The 16,202-nt window shown below is 42.0% G+C and overlaps 1 protein-coding gene across 1 annotated transcript in view; it reads left to right on the top strand.

Annotated features, from left to right (window-relative positions):
• The window catches only part of TEX11 (testis expressed 11), a 283,928-nt gene extending 277,308 nt beyond the window's left edge, over positions 1-6,620 (top strand). The window contains exons 30-31 of the mRNA XM_064483187.1: positions 5,593-5,757; positions 6,427-6,620. Coding sequence (XP_064339257.1) covers positions 5,593-5,757; positions 6,427-6,498 — 237 coding nt within the window. The 3' untranslated portion in view covers positions 6,499-6,620. The remainder of the gene's footprint in view (positions 1-5,592; positions 5,758-6,426) is intronic.
• The last annotated feature ends 9,582 nt before the right edge of the window (positions 6,621-16,202 follow it).

A 16,202-nucleotide genomic window follows, 5' to 3' on the forward strand; every position in this document is an offset into this window, starting at 1 on the left:
GTACTGACATAAGTATAGACAAATAGATCAATGAACTAGAATTAAGAGTCCAGAAACAAACCCTCACATGTATGGTCAATTGATTTTTGACATGGTTGTGAAGACTATTCAGTGTGAAAAAAAAAAATACTCTTTGTAACAATGGTTCTGGTACAAGTGGGTAGCCACATGGAAAAGAATGAAGTTTGGACTGCTACCTCCTACTATATACAAAAATTACCTCAAAATGGATCAAAGACCTAAAATGAAAGAGCCAAAATTATAAAACTATAATCATATATAAACAAAAATGATAAAACTCTTAGAAGCATAGTCTTAAGTCTTTGTAACGCTGGATTAGGTGGTGTTTTCTTAGATGTGACACCAAGAGCACAAGCAATAAAATAAAAAGTGAATAAACTAGATATCAGCAAAATTAAAACTTTTCTACAAAGGACACCATCAAGGAAGTGAAAAGACAACCCACAGAATGGCAATAAATGTTGGAAATTATGTATCTGTTAAGGAACTTGTACTTAGAATATTTAAGGAGCTCTTACAACTTAATAATATAAAGACAACTAAAATTTTTTAATGGGCAAAGGATCTGAATAGACATTTCTCCAAAGAAGATATTCAAATGACCAAGCATATGGAAAGATTCTTGACATCATTAGTCATCAGATAGGCAAATCAAAGCACAATGATCTACCACTTGACACCCACTGAGATGGCTATAATCAAAAAGACAGATAATAACAACTATTGGAAGAGATATAGAGGAATTGGTACCATTATACACTATGTTACTATAAAATGGTACAGCTGCTCTGGAAAAGTCTGGCAGTTCCTTAGAAGGTTAATCATAGAGTGACTTAGCAGTTTCACTTCTAAGTATATACCCATAAGAAATGAAGATAAATGCCAAACAAAGGCTTATACACAAATGTTCATAGCAGCATTATTCGTAATAGTCAGAAATGGGAACAACCCAAATGCATATCATCTGATGAATGGATAAACAAAACGTGGTATTTCCATACAATGGAATATTAATTGGCCATAAAAAGGAATGAAGTATTGACACTTGCCACCACATGGGTGGTCTTTGAAAACATAATGCTAAGTGAAAGATGCCAATCATAAAAGACTATATCCTGTGTGACTCTAGGTGTTTATCTGAAATGTCCAGAATAGGCCAATATATAAAAAACAGAAATTAGATGACTGGTTGCCCAGGGTTCGGGGCACGACTTGGGGGAAATGGGGACTGACTGCTAATGGGCATGGGGCTTCCTTTTAGGGGGATGAAAATTTTCCAATATTGATTGTGGTGATGGTGGCAGAACTCTGTGAATATACTAAAAAATATTGAATTTTACATTTTAAGTAAGTAAATTGTGTGATATGTGAATTATATCTCAATAAAGCTGATGTACACAATTGTCACTTAAGGAACCCTGAGGAGAGTCTAAAAAGACAGGCTTTTGTTTCCCAAAACACCTACAGTTTTCTTAGAGATATGTATGACTGCTGTATATATTAAGATGTTGAGGACAGAGAAGACTGGATTCAAATATGAGCCCCAGAAAGTCGTAAGAGCAAACACTCCTATTTGCCGGTGTTGATTTGTATTTTATGTGGGCAAGCCTGTGTGTCACTTTGGGGTGAGTAGCTGCACGGATGCATTTCTGTATTGAAGATTAGTGATTCTCCTGAGCAGCTCTGGACATGAGGGCAGCAAATGCAAATGAAAATAAAACTCCTCCAGTGTTCACCAACTCATTGAATGGCTCCATCATCCTTCCAGTTGCCCAAGCCAGACATCTAGGAGTCACCCTCAACTCCTCCCTCACCCCCATTTCTAACATATCACTAAGTCCTCTAGTTGTACCTCCTCCATATCACATACTCGTGTACTTCTTCCCATCTTCCACCATCACCAACCTAGGTCAAGTTGTCATCTCTTACCTCAGCTACTGCAGGGACCTTTTAGCTGGTCTCCTTGCATCTCATGCTTTCTTCATCTTTCTCCATCCAGCAACCAGAGTGATCTTTTAAATTTTTAGATATGTGTGATCTTGTTTAATCTTCTTTAGTCTCCCATTGCTCTTAAAGAACAAAATCCTGAATGTGGCCTACAAGGCCCTCCTTACCTGTCTGTCCTCATCTTGAGCCACTCTTCCCCTCACTCTCTGCACTGCTAGCCCCACTGTACTCTGCAAGGCCACTAATTACCACCTCCTAGACAAATCTGATGGCCTTTCTTTACCCCGGACTTCATTATTGACCACTGCCTCCTTATTGAAATTCTCCTTTCTTTTGTCCTTTATTTTGTCACCACTCCTCTGTATTGTCTTTTCCCTCTTACCACCCAGTTATGAACATTTCCAATATTCTCTCATCTTTCCTTCTCTGTATTCTATACTGTGTCCTTTAAGTGGGTTGGTATAGTTTAGCTACTACCTGAGTTCCAGTCCGTATCTGCAACAGCCTACATGATATCTTCAAAGTTACCTCAATTGCAACAAGATTAAAATAGAACTTATCATTTATCTTGATCCCTTGTCGCCAGGAATATTTCCTTGCAATTTTTTCTTTCAGTGGTATCAGCAATCTCTAGGCCACTCAAACTATGTACTCTAGAGCCATTTTTAATTGACCTATTTTCCATTCCCCTATCAAGTCAGTTACCAAGTTATACTGATTCTTCCTTTAGAATGTTTCTTCCATCTTTCCATTTCCATCACCGCTATTCTAGTTCTGACCCTCATCACTTCATTGGCAGACTCTCACAACTCCACTTAAACAGGTCTCATTGTGTGTGTTTTCTCACACTCAGGTCTGTTCTAAACACCACTGGCATTTCAATCTTACTAAAACTCCAATTCATCATATCACTTTCCTTCTCAAAAAGTTTCAGTGACTTCTCATTGCCAACAGAATCAATTCCAAAACCTGTGGCCTATTATGTAAAACCCTTAACACCCCAGCCTCATATTTCACAAATTATATTCCACAAGCTATTAGCAAACAATCTATGTACGATGTATTAAACAAAGTTACATGGTTCCTTTGCTGTAAAATGTTCTAAAACTTTCAGTGAACTAATGTGCATTATAACACTCCATGAGGGTGTATATAGAATGCAGCATTTCCAAAATGTATTTGACTAAAGAACCCTATTTTTATATACCATCTGTTAACATTTTTCATGACACTAATGTTCTGAGGAAAAGCATCTAGGAAGCGCTTAGATCGCCCCATCCTACATTTCCAGTCCTATTTCCCTACATAAATTGTCTGCTTAGGCCAAATGACTATTATCATCTCCCTGAGACATGCTCGGGATCAGGCACAATCCAAGCCTTTATTGATTCTGTTCTGCCCACATGGAATGCCCTTCTCTTTCTCTGTATATATTTTTATTTTTCATTGAGATACAATTCATATCTTAAAATTCACAATTTTAAAATATACAATTCAGTGATTTTTAGTATATTCACAGAATTCTGCAACCACCACCAGTATCCAATTCCAGAACTTTTTCATCACTCCAAAGAGAAACCCCCATGACCATTAGCAGTCATTCCCCACCTCCCTCTCCCCCCGCCCCTGGCAACCACCAGTCCGCTCTCTGTCTCTGTGGATTTGTCTATTCTGGACATTTCATATAACCTCTCTATAGCTCGATCCTGCTTATCTACCCTAAGGCCATGTCTGTTTGTTCAGTCATTTGTTCATTCATTCAGTTAGAATCACAACGTGGTCAAGTACCGTGTCAGGCTGTGAATATGCAAAGGTAGAGGACATTCTGCCTTCAAGGAACTCCCAGCCTCCCAGCCTAGTGGAGGAGACAGACAGTATAGTGTTGTTAGTGCTGTTGTGGTGCTGTGAACAAACTGCCATGGCAACAAAGCGATGCCGATAATAAAGTGTGGAGAGTCAGGGAACTCCTGACTGAGGAGGTCGCCTTTGACTGGATATTGATTCACTTGTTCATTCATTCATTCATTCATTCAGCAAATAGCTATTGTGCCCTTATTACATGCCAGGCACAGTGTTGGACTCTGAGGCTACAAAGATGAACAAGAAGAATTCCCTGCACCTCAAGGAGCTCAGCCTGGAGGAGGAGATAAATATATACTGTTTGAAAACAATGTGATATAAGTTGTATTAGAGTAATGTAAAGCTTGCTATAGGAACAGAGGGAAAGGAATAACTAACTCTGCTTGTGAATTGGAAGAAAAAGCAGTTTACCAAGTGGACAAGGATTGGGGGAGTGGGCCAGGTGGCATTTCAAGCAGGGACTAGACCTGTGACTGTGCCAGCCTAATGCTCGTTTCTTTGACTCAGCTAGAGCATCTAATGCCTGTGTCACTCTGACCAGCCCTTAACCACATATGTGGTGTGGTCTTCTATATATGAGGATGCCTTGCCTCCCCAGAGGCATTGTGTGTCATTTAGGATAAGGGCTTTGTCTTGTCCCTCTTAGTGCCCTCATTCTCATAGTGTTTTATGAATAGTAATTTTTCATAGAACCAAATGAGTACAAGTACAGCTGGAACAACAGCATCGATGCCCTCAAGAACATGCTGCCCAGGTCTTCTGTCACATTTCCCCCTTCAAGGGCGGAGGCCTCCTGTGCAGATGAAGGGCTTTAACATGGAATGAACACATGAGTGCTCCCTTTGTGGTCCATCTCCAATACAAGAACTGCAGAAGTAGCTAATTAGACTAATCCTTTTTGCTATTGCAAAATCTTGTGATCAGCTATGTTAAAAGACAAAGGGACCATCTTAGAAATGTGCCCTTTGTTCATAGCAAGTAGATACTGTCAACACTAAAGATTAATATTTTTTTAAATTACAATCAGTTGACTTCAAGTAAAACAGATTACCCTCCATAATCAGCTTTTGCCTTTAAAGCAAAACTGGGGTTTCCTGGAGAATGGAGTCTGCCGCAAGACTGTAATATAGAAATTCTGCCTGAGTTTCCAGCCTGCTGGCCTGCCCTATAGACTTGAGACTCAAGATTACATCAAGTCTACCTGAATTTACAGCCTGCTTGCCTGCCCTACAGATCTCAAACTTGCCAGCCCCCACACTGAGTCAGCCAGTTCCTTAAAATAGATCTCTCTCTGTGTATGCAAAAAATAAAGATTAATATAATTTCTATCCCAAACACAGACTGATATGGGTCAAGGAACTTAAGAGACTCAGTAAAACTGCTTCTTGACAAACTTCTCTGAAAATTAGAGGTAGGTATTGGAGAGATAATTGACTGAGGATAGCACGAGGGGAAGCCCCACAGGATACAGGTTTTTCTTCTGCTTCAGAGAGACCAGGACTTGGTCCAAGAGGCCTCACTGCTTTTTCAGTTGATTTGTCGCTTCATGAGGTTTTGCTGTATAGAGAATTCTACAGCTGTCAGACCTTCAAGGTGCTCCCCTCCTACTCTCCAGGAGCAGAATTGCTTGTGGAGGCTGTGTCTCCTTGCTTGGTGTTGGCAAAACGCCCACTGTTTAAGAATAATGGGATGCAGCCCTGATACAGGCCGCACTACGCTGATTGTGACGGTAATAACTATAAACCCACTGTTCTTGGATTTCAGGAAGGCTACCCAGAAACAGAGATTCTCTGGCTGATGATCAAGTCCTGGAATACTGGAATATTTATGTACAACAGGAGCAAGTATGTATCTGCTGAAAGATGGTGTGAACTAGCACTGCGTTTCCTTGACCACCTTGGCTCCCTCAAGACAATCTATGAAACTCAGGTGAGGAAGGAGACGGCTAGGGATGGACGGCCTGACTCAGGGGGCAGAGAGGTTCTATCTGGCGCTTAGTCAGAACACAACCCTACCTTCCTTGGCTGGGAAAGGAGCTTGACCATTGTTCCTCTCGGTGGTCCCAGAGAACTGCAAGAGGAAGGGGACTGTAAACGGTAATTTCTTTAGAGTGAAAACCAGGAAGGATGGAGAACAAGGGCGAACTTAGGAATAGCAAATGGAATCTAATTAAGAGGAATGCCAAGAGTGAGCTCTGGAAAGATGCATCACTGTCAATGCCAGTGCAGGAGGGACTGGCCCCTGTGCAAACAATGACTGTTTAAAAAGTATTTTCTCCAGGAACTTATTCTGAGTTGCAGGCTTCTGGGCCATTAGCTAACCAGGAGAGGCTTGATGGAGAAAAAGTCTTCTTATCAAATAAGAGCAAAGGATTGTTTATGTTTTAAGTACCCCTTATAATAGCTGCCTGTCTCCTGTCAGTGGACCCAGTGGGAAGGGGTCCCTTTTCCCCAACAGAGTAGTGCGCTTTCACCCCACAGTGGCGCCTCAGGTCGCAGAAGGTAAAGGTGAGGCTCTCATGCCGTCACCCGTGGGTCTGGGAAGCTTTCCTGCATTTCCTTTTCTCTCAGGAAATTGATTTGCTATTCTCTTTCCCAGATGAATGTTCTGTATAGTGAGCTTGCAGAAGCAGTAGATAAAAAAAAGGGCTCACTTCTTCATGAAGAGTGAGATCTGCTGGAACAAAGGATGTTAACCCGGCAAGCTACGGCAACTTGAAGATGCATGGTTCTGAGATGTTGAATATTTAAATTCTTCTCAAACTTGATCTTGAGCTTTTGTTTCTGTTTTCTCCTGCCCCATTTTCACTTTGTTAAATGAAATTTTCTAAAATAAAAACATTTTGACCTTTACTACTGTGACCAGCTCATTTCTGGGGGATAGATGATTTTTCCAAAATGCTAAGGAATATATATATATATATATATATAGTCCACATGAGAGCAAGATGATTCATGCCCATGTGAACAAAAGGGACTGTTCATCCCAGTCCAACACAGGTTGTATCTAATTCGAGAAGTGCTCAAATTCCCAATACACGAAGATAACAGCACCACAGACACTTCCTCAGAAGGACCTCAGCATTGATCAGTCTCGAACTCCTTCTCTGACGTCCTCAAGAACTGACTGTCCTGTCTCTGTCAGAACATGTCCTATGACAGGCAACATCCGAGGCAACGCAGTCCGCCTTTTTGGCTCTCTAATGGGTAAAAAGCCCTTCCTCGTACTGAACAGAAGTTTGTTTGCCTCTAACAAGTCTGCTTTCTCTGTACCCCCATCCCCCTGGCTTTTTCATTTCCCCGTTAAACAGCCTCAGACCCCTCAGCTGCTCCGCATGTGATGTAATCACCCACCTTCTCAGAGCCAAAGCCCATGTTCCAGTGAGATCTGACCCACACAGAGTCCAGCAGCCTCATTCAGATTATATTGGTTTTTTTTCCCCGGATGATTTGTATTAGCATTTTTAAACTTTTGATTATGAAAGTTTCATACTTACATAAAAGGTGCAAGTAAGCACAAAGAATTGTCACACACCCTTTACCCAGATTCCCGATTTGTTAACATTTTACCAAATTGCCTTATCATTCTCATTGTTTCTTTCTGAATCATTTGAGATTAATTTGCAGACTTCTTGCTCCATTACCCCTTAATACCTCAGTATGTATTTTCTAAAAACAAGGATACTACTCTCCTACATGACCACAGTACAACCATCAAAATTAGAAAATTAACAGTGATACAATTCTTCCATCTAATCCACAGACCCCCCCATCTGAATTTCATTGATTGTCCTAATAAAGGCCTTCATAAGTTCAAGAGCATAAGTTGCATTTAGTTGTCATATCTCTTTCATCTCCTGCAAACCAAAACAGTTGCTCAGTCTTGCCTGATCTTTCATAACCTTGACATTTCTGAAGAGTACACGCTACTTTGCAGCATGAACCTCAACTTGGGTGTGTCTAGTGTTTCTTAATGATTAGATTCAATTTATGTGTTTTGGGTTGGCACACCGCGAAAGGGATGTATTCTTCTCAGTGCATCATACCAACAGACACACAATGTTAGTTTGTCCTATTGATGGCTAAAGTTAAGACAGTGATTAGTCATCGATAAGAATTATGAAGTATTTTGTGGAAGATACTTTGAGAACAAATATCCTGTTCCTCATTAAACTTCCACTCACAAGATTTAACATCCATTGATGATTCTTGCCTGAATCCATTTCTACTGTGATGGTTGCTAAATGTTGGGTTTTTTTTCCTATTTCCATCATTTCCTCTTCATTTATTAGTTGGTGTTTGTTAGGTAGACCATGTTCTTCTCCCCTACTTAATTTATTCATGTTTTTAAAGTATGCTTTAGTATAGACTAATGGGTTTCTATCTCAGTTAATGAATTATCAGCCACTATTTGGGGGGGTTTAGGTTTATTTATTTATTTTAATGGAGGTACTGGGGATTGAACCCATGACCTCATGCATGCTAAGCATGCACTCTACAACTTGAGCTATACTCATCCCCATGAGTTATCATCCACTATTATCACTATTTTGCTGCTCAAAGCTGGCTCCTGTGTCCTTTTGACATGTCCCCATCATTCTTTGAACACTTCCTTACTTTGAGACACAAAATGATGCTCCAGGCTCACCTTGCAATTCCCTTGCCCCTGCACTGGAATCAGTAATTTCTCCGAGGATCCCTCATTCCTTTTAATGGAGGACAGTAGTTAAGGCCCAAAATCTGGGTGCTGGGTGTCCTTGTTATTACTGGGGTGCCATTTTCTCTAGGTCCTCTCAGTGGACAAAGCGAGGAAATAAATGTATGGATATGTATATACATATATGTACATCTGTGTATATATAAAACCAAGTTCATACTGATACCTCCATTTTCAATCCAACACTAGTTTATTCTAGCCTTCCACCCTTTTCATATTTGCAAATATCTCTTACAACACTGAGAAATCTGGCTCCTATTAACCTCAGATATTAACTCATCTGTTCGATCTCCCTGTTTAAGAACCATCTCACAGCCATGCCTCAGTCCTACCCCACCATCCTGATCATGAGGGCTGACCCTTCGGCCCAAGCCCTGGCAAACACTCTGGCCAAGTCATCAGACAAGCTTCCAGCCCAGGAAGTGAGCAAGCTGAGCCCCCACCAAGGGGAAGGACAAGGGACCACATTCACATTTAAGCAGGCATCTCATATTGTTGACTCACTGAACCTATTGTTTACTCTCCCCTTGGTTTTGCCTTGTTTTGTTTTTTTTTTTTTCCTATTTAGCTTTAAGAAGTCAGCTCAAGTGTCAGTTCCTCAGAGAAATCTTCCCTGACCCGGTCAGGTTCTGTCACATGCTCTCTTAGTATTCTGTTTTATTCTTCATAGTTTGTAGATATGTATTTGCTTGTGGACTAAGTTGATTAATGTCTGTCTCCCTCAATAGTCTTTAAGCTCCATAAGGGCAGACAGCATGTTCTCCTCACCACCATATATCCCCAGTGTCTAACACAGTGCCTGGTACTGTCAATAAATATTTGTTGAAAGAATGAATGAAAACTTCTCTTTTTTTTTTTCACACATACTGCTGTTAACTGATGTCTCAGCTTGTACTTCCAGTCTGGTAAAGTGCATGTATCACTATTAAATTGCTCTCACCAGTTGTTCATTTTGGATAGAGTTTCTATCTTTATAACATTGTTATCCCTCTCAGATCCACAGTAGCTGCCTATTTGGTCAGCATGCCACCTAACGTTATTATCCAAATAGACGATCAGAAGGACTGAATAGGGGAGGGCTGAGACAAAGCTTGGCGACATGCCTTGTAGTCCTACCTACAAGTTCATTCATTCATGCAACACATACTTCCTAAGCACTTTCTACTGTGTACTGGGCACAGTTATAGGTACTGGGGATAAAGCCATGAGCAAAATAGAGGACAAAGCCTCTCCGAGGAGCTTACATCCAAGTGGGGGTGACCGATAATAAATTAGTATGTAAATAAATCAAAGTCTGATCTTTTAATTAGCAGACTTTGGGATGATCATTTACCCATCCAATAACTGTACTATCTACCTTTTCCCAACTTTTTCACAAAGAAAGTCACACGTGAGCGACTTTGTCAGTGCCTTGCTGGGATCCAGAGACACTACGTCTACAACATTCCCCTGCTTTACCCATTTACATGTACTTACCCCATTTCAGGAAAGAAAATGAGCTTAGTCTGTCTTGGGCTATTCTTAGGTAAAGGCTTTTATAAACCCTTTCTGATCGCTAGTTCCCTTCTAGGTCTCATGCAAACCGTCCTTTCCCATAATGTATTCCAGAGTTTTGCCAATGATTAAGATGAAATCTACCCATCTAAAGCTGCTGAAACCATTCAACCTCCCTTTAAAAAGGAGCTTATATCCTTCCCTAGGATTCCAGCATCTTTCTTATTCCCCATGTTTCCCCAAAGGTCACAAACACCGGCGTAGTGATATCAACATCCTGAAATATAATTTGTCTGGGTCAGGAGACTCAGTCACGTAAAGCACCCTGATGCTTTCCTACAACTTTCATACTTATTATGATCCTCAGTTCCCTCACCAATGTCTGCTTGGCCCTTTCCAGTTTAAATGGACAGAGCAGGTACAGCAGAGAAGACCAGAGCAAAGGAGGAATTAAAGAGGTCCTCTTTATCTTTCTTGTCTGGCAACATTACACCATTTCATTTTTCATTATATACCCTGTGATACTATTGGAGTTCTTTTTACATGTGCTTATATTATGTTTATAATTTAAAAAACTAATTCTAATTAAAATGAAATGCACTATCTGCCCTTACTTGCAGACTTTAAGGCCTCCTGATGCAAACAAAACTGAAAACAGTCTCTCTTACTCCTAGCATTAGCTCATTTTGGGTCAGGCCTTCCTGATATGATTTTGACAGTTCCCTGTTAATATTTTATATTCATCTTTGGTCAGATGCCCTCTTCCTACCTTTTTAATATCTCATCATCAAAGAATTCCCTCATTTACATCATTTTCTTTTGATACCTTTCCTTTTACTTCTTCATTAAAATATTTCACAATTATGTGGTCAGCATTTCGTTTCCAAGAGCCTTTCGGCCCTTCTAGGAGGGTGGCCAAGTCAAAAGTACAAGAAAACTAACAGCTACTGCATCCCTATTCAGTGCTAAGCCCGTCACGTGTGCCATCTCATCTCACCATCATCTGGGAAGTAGGTGGTTTCATTCTACTGTTGTTCCTTCCTTCTTTCCTTCTCCCTCCCTCCTCATTCCTGTGGGAAACTGAGGCTCAGAGAGTCAGTCACTTAATCAAGGTCGCACAGTTGCTAAATGGCAGAGCCATGATTTAAAGCTCAATCTATTGGACCCCTACTCTTTCTTTACCCTCATGCTACCTTTCTTTTCTTGGAGCCATCTGGAGTCTGCCTTCTTAAATTCTAGGGCAAAATACCTTCTATGTCCATCCAGCCTTCCGCTCTCACAAACCCTGAGCTAATATGGTCGCTCTTCCAGTTTCCACTTCACCAATCGGTTCTTCCTTATTGGTCACGATTAGGTCACGGAGAACAAACAGTTCTCTTGTTGATTTCTTCCCTTTCTGAGGGGTAATGTTGTCAGCAAGACAAGTAAAACATTTCCAAATGTTCTGCTTTTAGGCAAATGACACTTATAGCAATCCTGGACAGAAGTCCCTCACTGCTGCTAGGTCTTGCCCCATGCCATTTTGTGATCTGCATCAGGAATACATCATCCATTTCTCCCATTTTATCAAGTGCCGTGTGATGTACTTACACCGTATCACTCCCGGGCCTTTCTCCTTTCAACTTCACCAAAATTCTGTAGAGGACTCTGTCCTCGAGTTTGTGGATTTCTATGCCTACAGCACAATGTCACCTCCCATTCTCAAGGGCACCTTTCTTCCTAACAATATGCTCCTCCTGATGCCAAATTCCAGTTGTAAGTTTCATTCCTCCAAGTCTTAATGAGAACTCTTAGCTGACATTTATTAGCTTGAGTTAAAATTTCAAGTTTCCTTCAAAATATTAGGTTGAACCATATAAAGTTGCCATTTTTGAAGGTCAAAAAGGTTGAATCCTGCAATTTCCTATGGTTCAGCCCCATGCATGTGCTGTGCATTGATACAGAAACAGCTTAAGCTGTAAGTTCTATTTATTTCTTTTCCCGGATGTGTTGCTCTGACTGAACGGACACCTCTTCCAGTGCTGTGCATGTTGTCATACCTGACATCACCCGTGGTAATTGATTTCATAATATTATCAGGTCCTTTTTCTCCTTCCCCCTCCATTTTCAATTTAAAGGTCTCTTTATCAGATCAGCAAGGCTCTGGGTAAACAAGTTTTCCCCAGTTATCAACATAGAGAATCATGTCCCCAGCCAAGAGCCCAGCAATCCAGTATTTGAAACTATGGTCCAGACAAAATAAATCCTGTTCTGAAATTCCATCTGTACAGGCAACTATTTCATCTTCCATATAGCCTTTTCTAAAATACCAATTCTCTTTTGGAAGAAAAGAAAATGCCACCTGGTCTCGCAAGTCCTTCAAGATGGTTTGTATGTCTCCTTTGGTGTGGCCCCCCATCCTATAGGATGAGGGCCGCCACCTGTTAGGACAAGAGGTGGCGGAAGGTGGAAATGAGCAGCATTTGTTCAATTTGATAGCTTTCCCACTGGCTCTCTGTTAAACTGCAATGAAAATACATGATCAAAGAAAATATTCATATTATGTCTGCATACTTATGCCCCCCTCCATACTGTCAATCAGGAAGCCATCACCTCTTCATTCACTCATTTGTCCATCCAGCCAATGAGTAATTGTGGTTTAGACCCAGGTCCTACCCTCAGTGAGCTTATAGTCTAATAAAGGAACTGGTTAGGCTTATAGTTAACTGTTGTTACATTAAATTACAATATTAAAGATGGAACATGAATGCTATAAAAGTAGGGGGAAAGTGCTGAGATTCCAAAGGAGGGGATCAGGAAATGCTTTTGTGGAGAAGGTTGAACTGGACTTGAAAGGTATATAGGATTTGGACACAAGGAACAAGAGGAAGGGTATTCTAGGAAAAAAAAAAAACCAGCATAATGGCAAAGGTATGTCATCTTTCTGTACAAGGAACAGTGAATGGTTCTGTAGCACAGAGTGCTTGAAGGGGCGTGGTGGGGGAAAGCTTACAAAGGTAAGTTAGAACCAGATTATGGAGGCTCTGTAATACCTGGTTCAGGAGTTTGAACTTTATTCTGTGAGCCACTGAAGGAATCTGAGCTGGGGAACACTGATCAGGGCAACAGTGGGGGAATTGGATTGGAGAAGGAAGAGTCGAGAGGAAGACTAATTTGGAGGTCATTATAAGTTCTCTATTTCACCCTTTTATAAAGCCCCATACTTTTCATTAACTGCACTTAGTAAATTTACTTGTGTGATTGTCTCTTTACTGCCTGTCTCCTCAACAGTGAGCTCTAAGAGCAGAGACTTACCTGTTTTGCTCACTGTTGTGTCCCCAGGGCCTGACACATGGAATTATGTGTGTGTGTGTGCTGAATGAATGAAAATAATGAAGAACTGAATTGGGATAATAGCAGTGAAAGTGGTGATGGCAGATGTGAGGACTATTAGACATAATCAGGTCTGGGTGGAGAGAATGTTTCAGCAGCACCAAATATGGCAGAGAGATTTCTACACCTCTGTGAAGGCATAAAAGCTGGTGACCTGGAAGCCATACTGACTTCTGAGAGCAGTTTCAATGGAGAGCTGACGGCAAAAGCCAACCCGCAAAGAAACACCGAGGTGGGACGTGGTAAGAAACCGACGAGGCAGCACAGCGCAGCAGTGTAGCCAGAACCAAGCTGCCTGGGTCCGAGTCCTTGCTCTCCCGCTTGCTAGCTGTCCTATGTTTCCTTGCACCCACAAACTCCTGACACCCTCTTGTCATTCTTTCTCCAGGAGAGCTGTATTTACCAGCCCTGGGAAAGGCTTCCTACCTTTACGGGGCAGCCAGAGAGAGGTGGGGTTTTTACCTTCTTTCCTGTTGTTTTGCAGTCTTCTGTTCATCAGTCTTAACTCTGGTGTTTGTTCCCCTTTCCCTTCTCTGTAACTTGTTATTTCTTCTCTAGAATGACCCCCATTCACCCCTAGTGGGGTGAACTCTAGCAGATCCGGCAAAGTGCCCTTTTTTGGTCTCTTCTACTTAACAGCGGCGGGGGTGGGGGATTCCCATTGACTTTTTAAGCATTTTTTACCTTTACCTCCTGAGGTTTGTTTTTTGTTTTTTGCATTTCCTCCCTCATTCAGCCTACAAAATTTCAACCTCTTTGATAAGCCGAAGGCCTGGGAACCTTTTTAATTCCTCAAGAAAAGTTGAAAGTGGAAAAGCTTCCATTTAATCTCACCAACGCAAATCCAGAATTACTCTAATAGCCAAACCTGGTGCATCAGTGCCTGCAGGGGGCTCGGAACCAGGGAACACTCCCTGCTCTGGGCTCCTACCACAGACTGCTCCTCCGTGCAGCCCTCACGCTCACGTGTGCTCTCGTGGGATCTACCACAGGACCTCCGATTTGCCACCATAAGGCACCTACACTCTACTTGAGAGGGGCATGGGGCACCTCCATTCCCATATTTACCTCGTACCATTTCTTTGTCTAATGGCAAGTAATCAGAATCAGCACCCTCTTCTATCACAAAGTTCTCTATTTTTTTTAAGCTGTCTTGGAATCTCACACCTCTACCCAACTGGCAAAGGGGATTTCCTGTGTCCTAATCCACACATCTCCTGCAGATCCTTTTGCTCCTTCATAGCAGGCACCCAGGCTCTGTCTGTGGGTAACATATGATCGTGTATGAACCTAATGTGCTCATGGGCCATGTTCTTTGGCAGCTGTATTTGAGCTTGCCACGTCATCTGCATCACTGTTCACTTGTCTTCTGGAAGTGAAAATCCACAAAAGGCATGGACTGTCTTTTTGTGAGGGATTCCACATAGTACAGGTCCATGTCCTTTAGAATTCTATTACCGTCAACAGGTATTAGAGCTCGGAGAGGCCATAGAGATCATCTGTGCAACTTCCTCCTGTTTTAGATTAAGACAGTGAGGTCCAGAAGAGGGGAGCTCATTCAACAATCATTTATTGGCCGTCTGGCATGTATTAGCTGCTGCAAGGGATGCAAAAATATACCAGATGCAAGCCCAGCCTTCTAGAAGCTTTCTGTCTAGTTGAAGAAGTAAATTCTGCACAAAGACGTACCATGCAAGAACAGAGTAAGTTCGCATCAACTGCTAGTGTGATGCAAAAGAAGGGAAGGGGCAGCTCTTCTGGAGATACCAGTGCCATCATCATGGAAAATGCCATTTGAGCTGGAACTTGAAGGGTTTCCGAGAGTTGGGGACTGGAAACATTCCACACAGAGCCTTTGCTCAGATAGAAAGGCAAGTAGTTTAGATTGGTTTGCAAAGAATCAGGAGATAATGCTGGAAAAGCAGATTGAGGCCCACGGAGGGTGTTAAATGCCTCCTGTCCCCACATCCCACACATCCCCCTCCTCCAGGCTGGTCCTACTGAGCTTATTGACCTCAACCTGAACATCAGCTCCTCAGAGAAGCCTTCCCTGGGCACTGTCTCTAAGCAGGTCCCCTCACTATATTAACCTCAGTCACCGCATCCCATTTCTTCTTTCACAGCATTTAGTATAACGTGTAAGTACATACTTAGTTACTTGTTTGCTGCCCTCCCACCATGACTATAAGCTCCTTGAGGGCAGGGACTGTCTTCATTTGATTTGCCATTGTATTTCCAGCACCAGGCACAATGCCGGTCGTGACGTGCTCACTGAGTCATGACCCTTGTTACTGTGAGGGTGGGGTCAGTGAGAATGAAAACCAAGGACTAAATTGAACAGATGCTGTGAAGAATGTAGTTTTGGTAGGAGATTGGATGTGATGACCAAAGGAGAGAAATCAGGTTTCAAGCCTGGGTGACTAGGAGAATGGTGGCACTTAAGAGGGGGGAGAAGAGTGAGCAAAGGAGTCTTCCTTGAAGCCGAAGCACTCAAGAGAGAAACAGAGTCACCATGATGAGCGGGGATGCGACACGTTCATCTTTCTCCGATGCTAAGGCTGAGAGAGGCGGCTTTCAACGTCCTGCTTGGGAGGTCATGGCCGACCCTGAGAGCCTTTGAGCTCTCAATAAACCCAGGTTGAGTGAACAACTGGTCAGTAAGTGGGAGCAGAGCAGGGAGAGTGTTCAGTTCTGGCGAGAAGGCAGCAGAGTGAAAAGAAGGGGAAAGAGCTGAAGGAGAGGAGGCGGTTGGAGATGAAAAGGAATCATAACTGATGGAGCAAGATCCCAGA

Source organism: Camelus dromedarius, chromosome X (assembly GCF_036321535.1).
Source record: "Camelus dromedarius isolate mCamDro1 chromosome X, mCamDro1.pat, whole genome shotgun sequence".
Lineage (NCBI taxonomy): Eukaryota > Metazoa > Chordata > Mammalia > Artiodactyla > Camelidae > Camelus > Camelus dromedarius.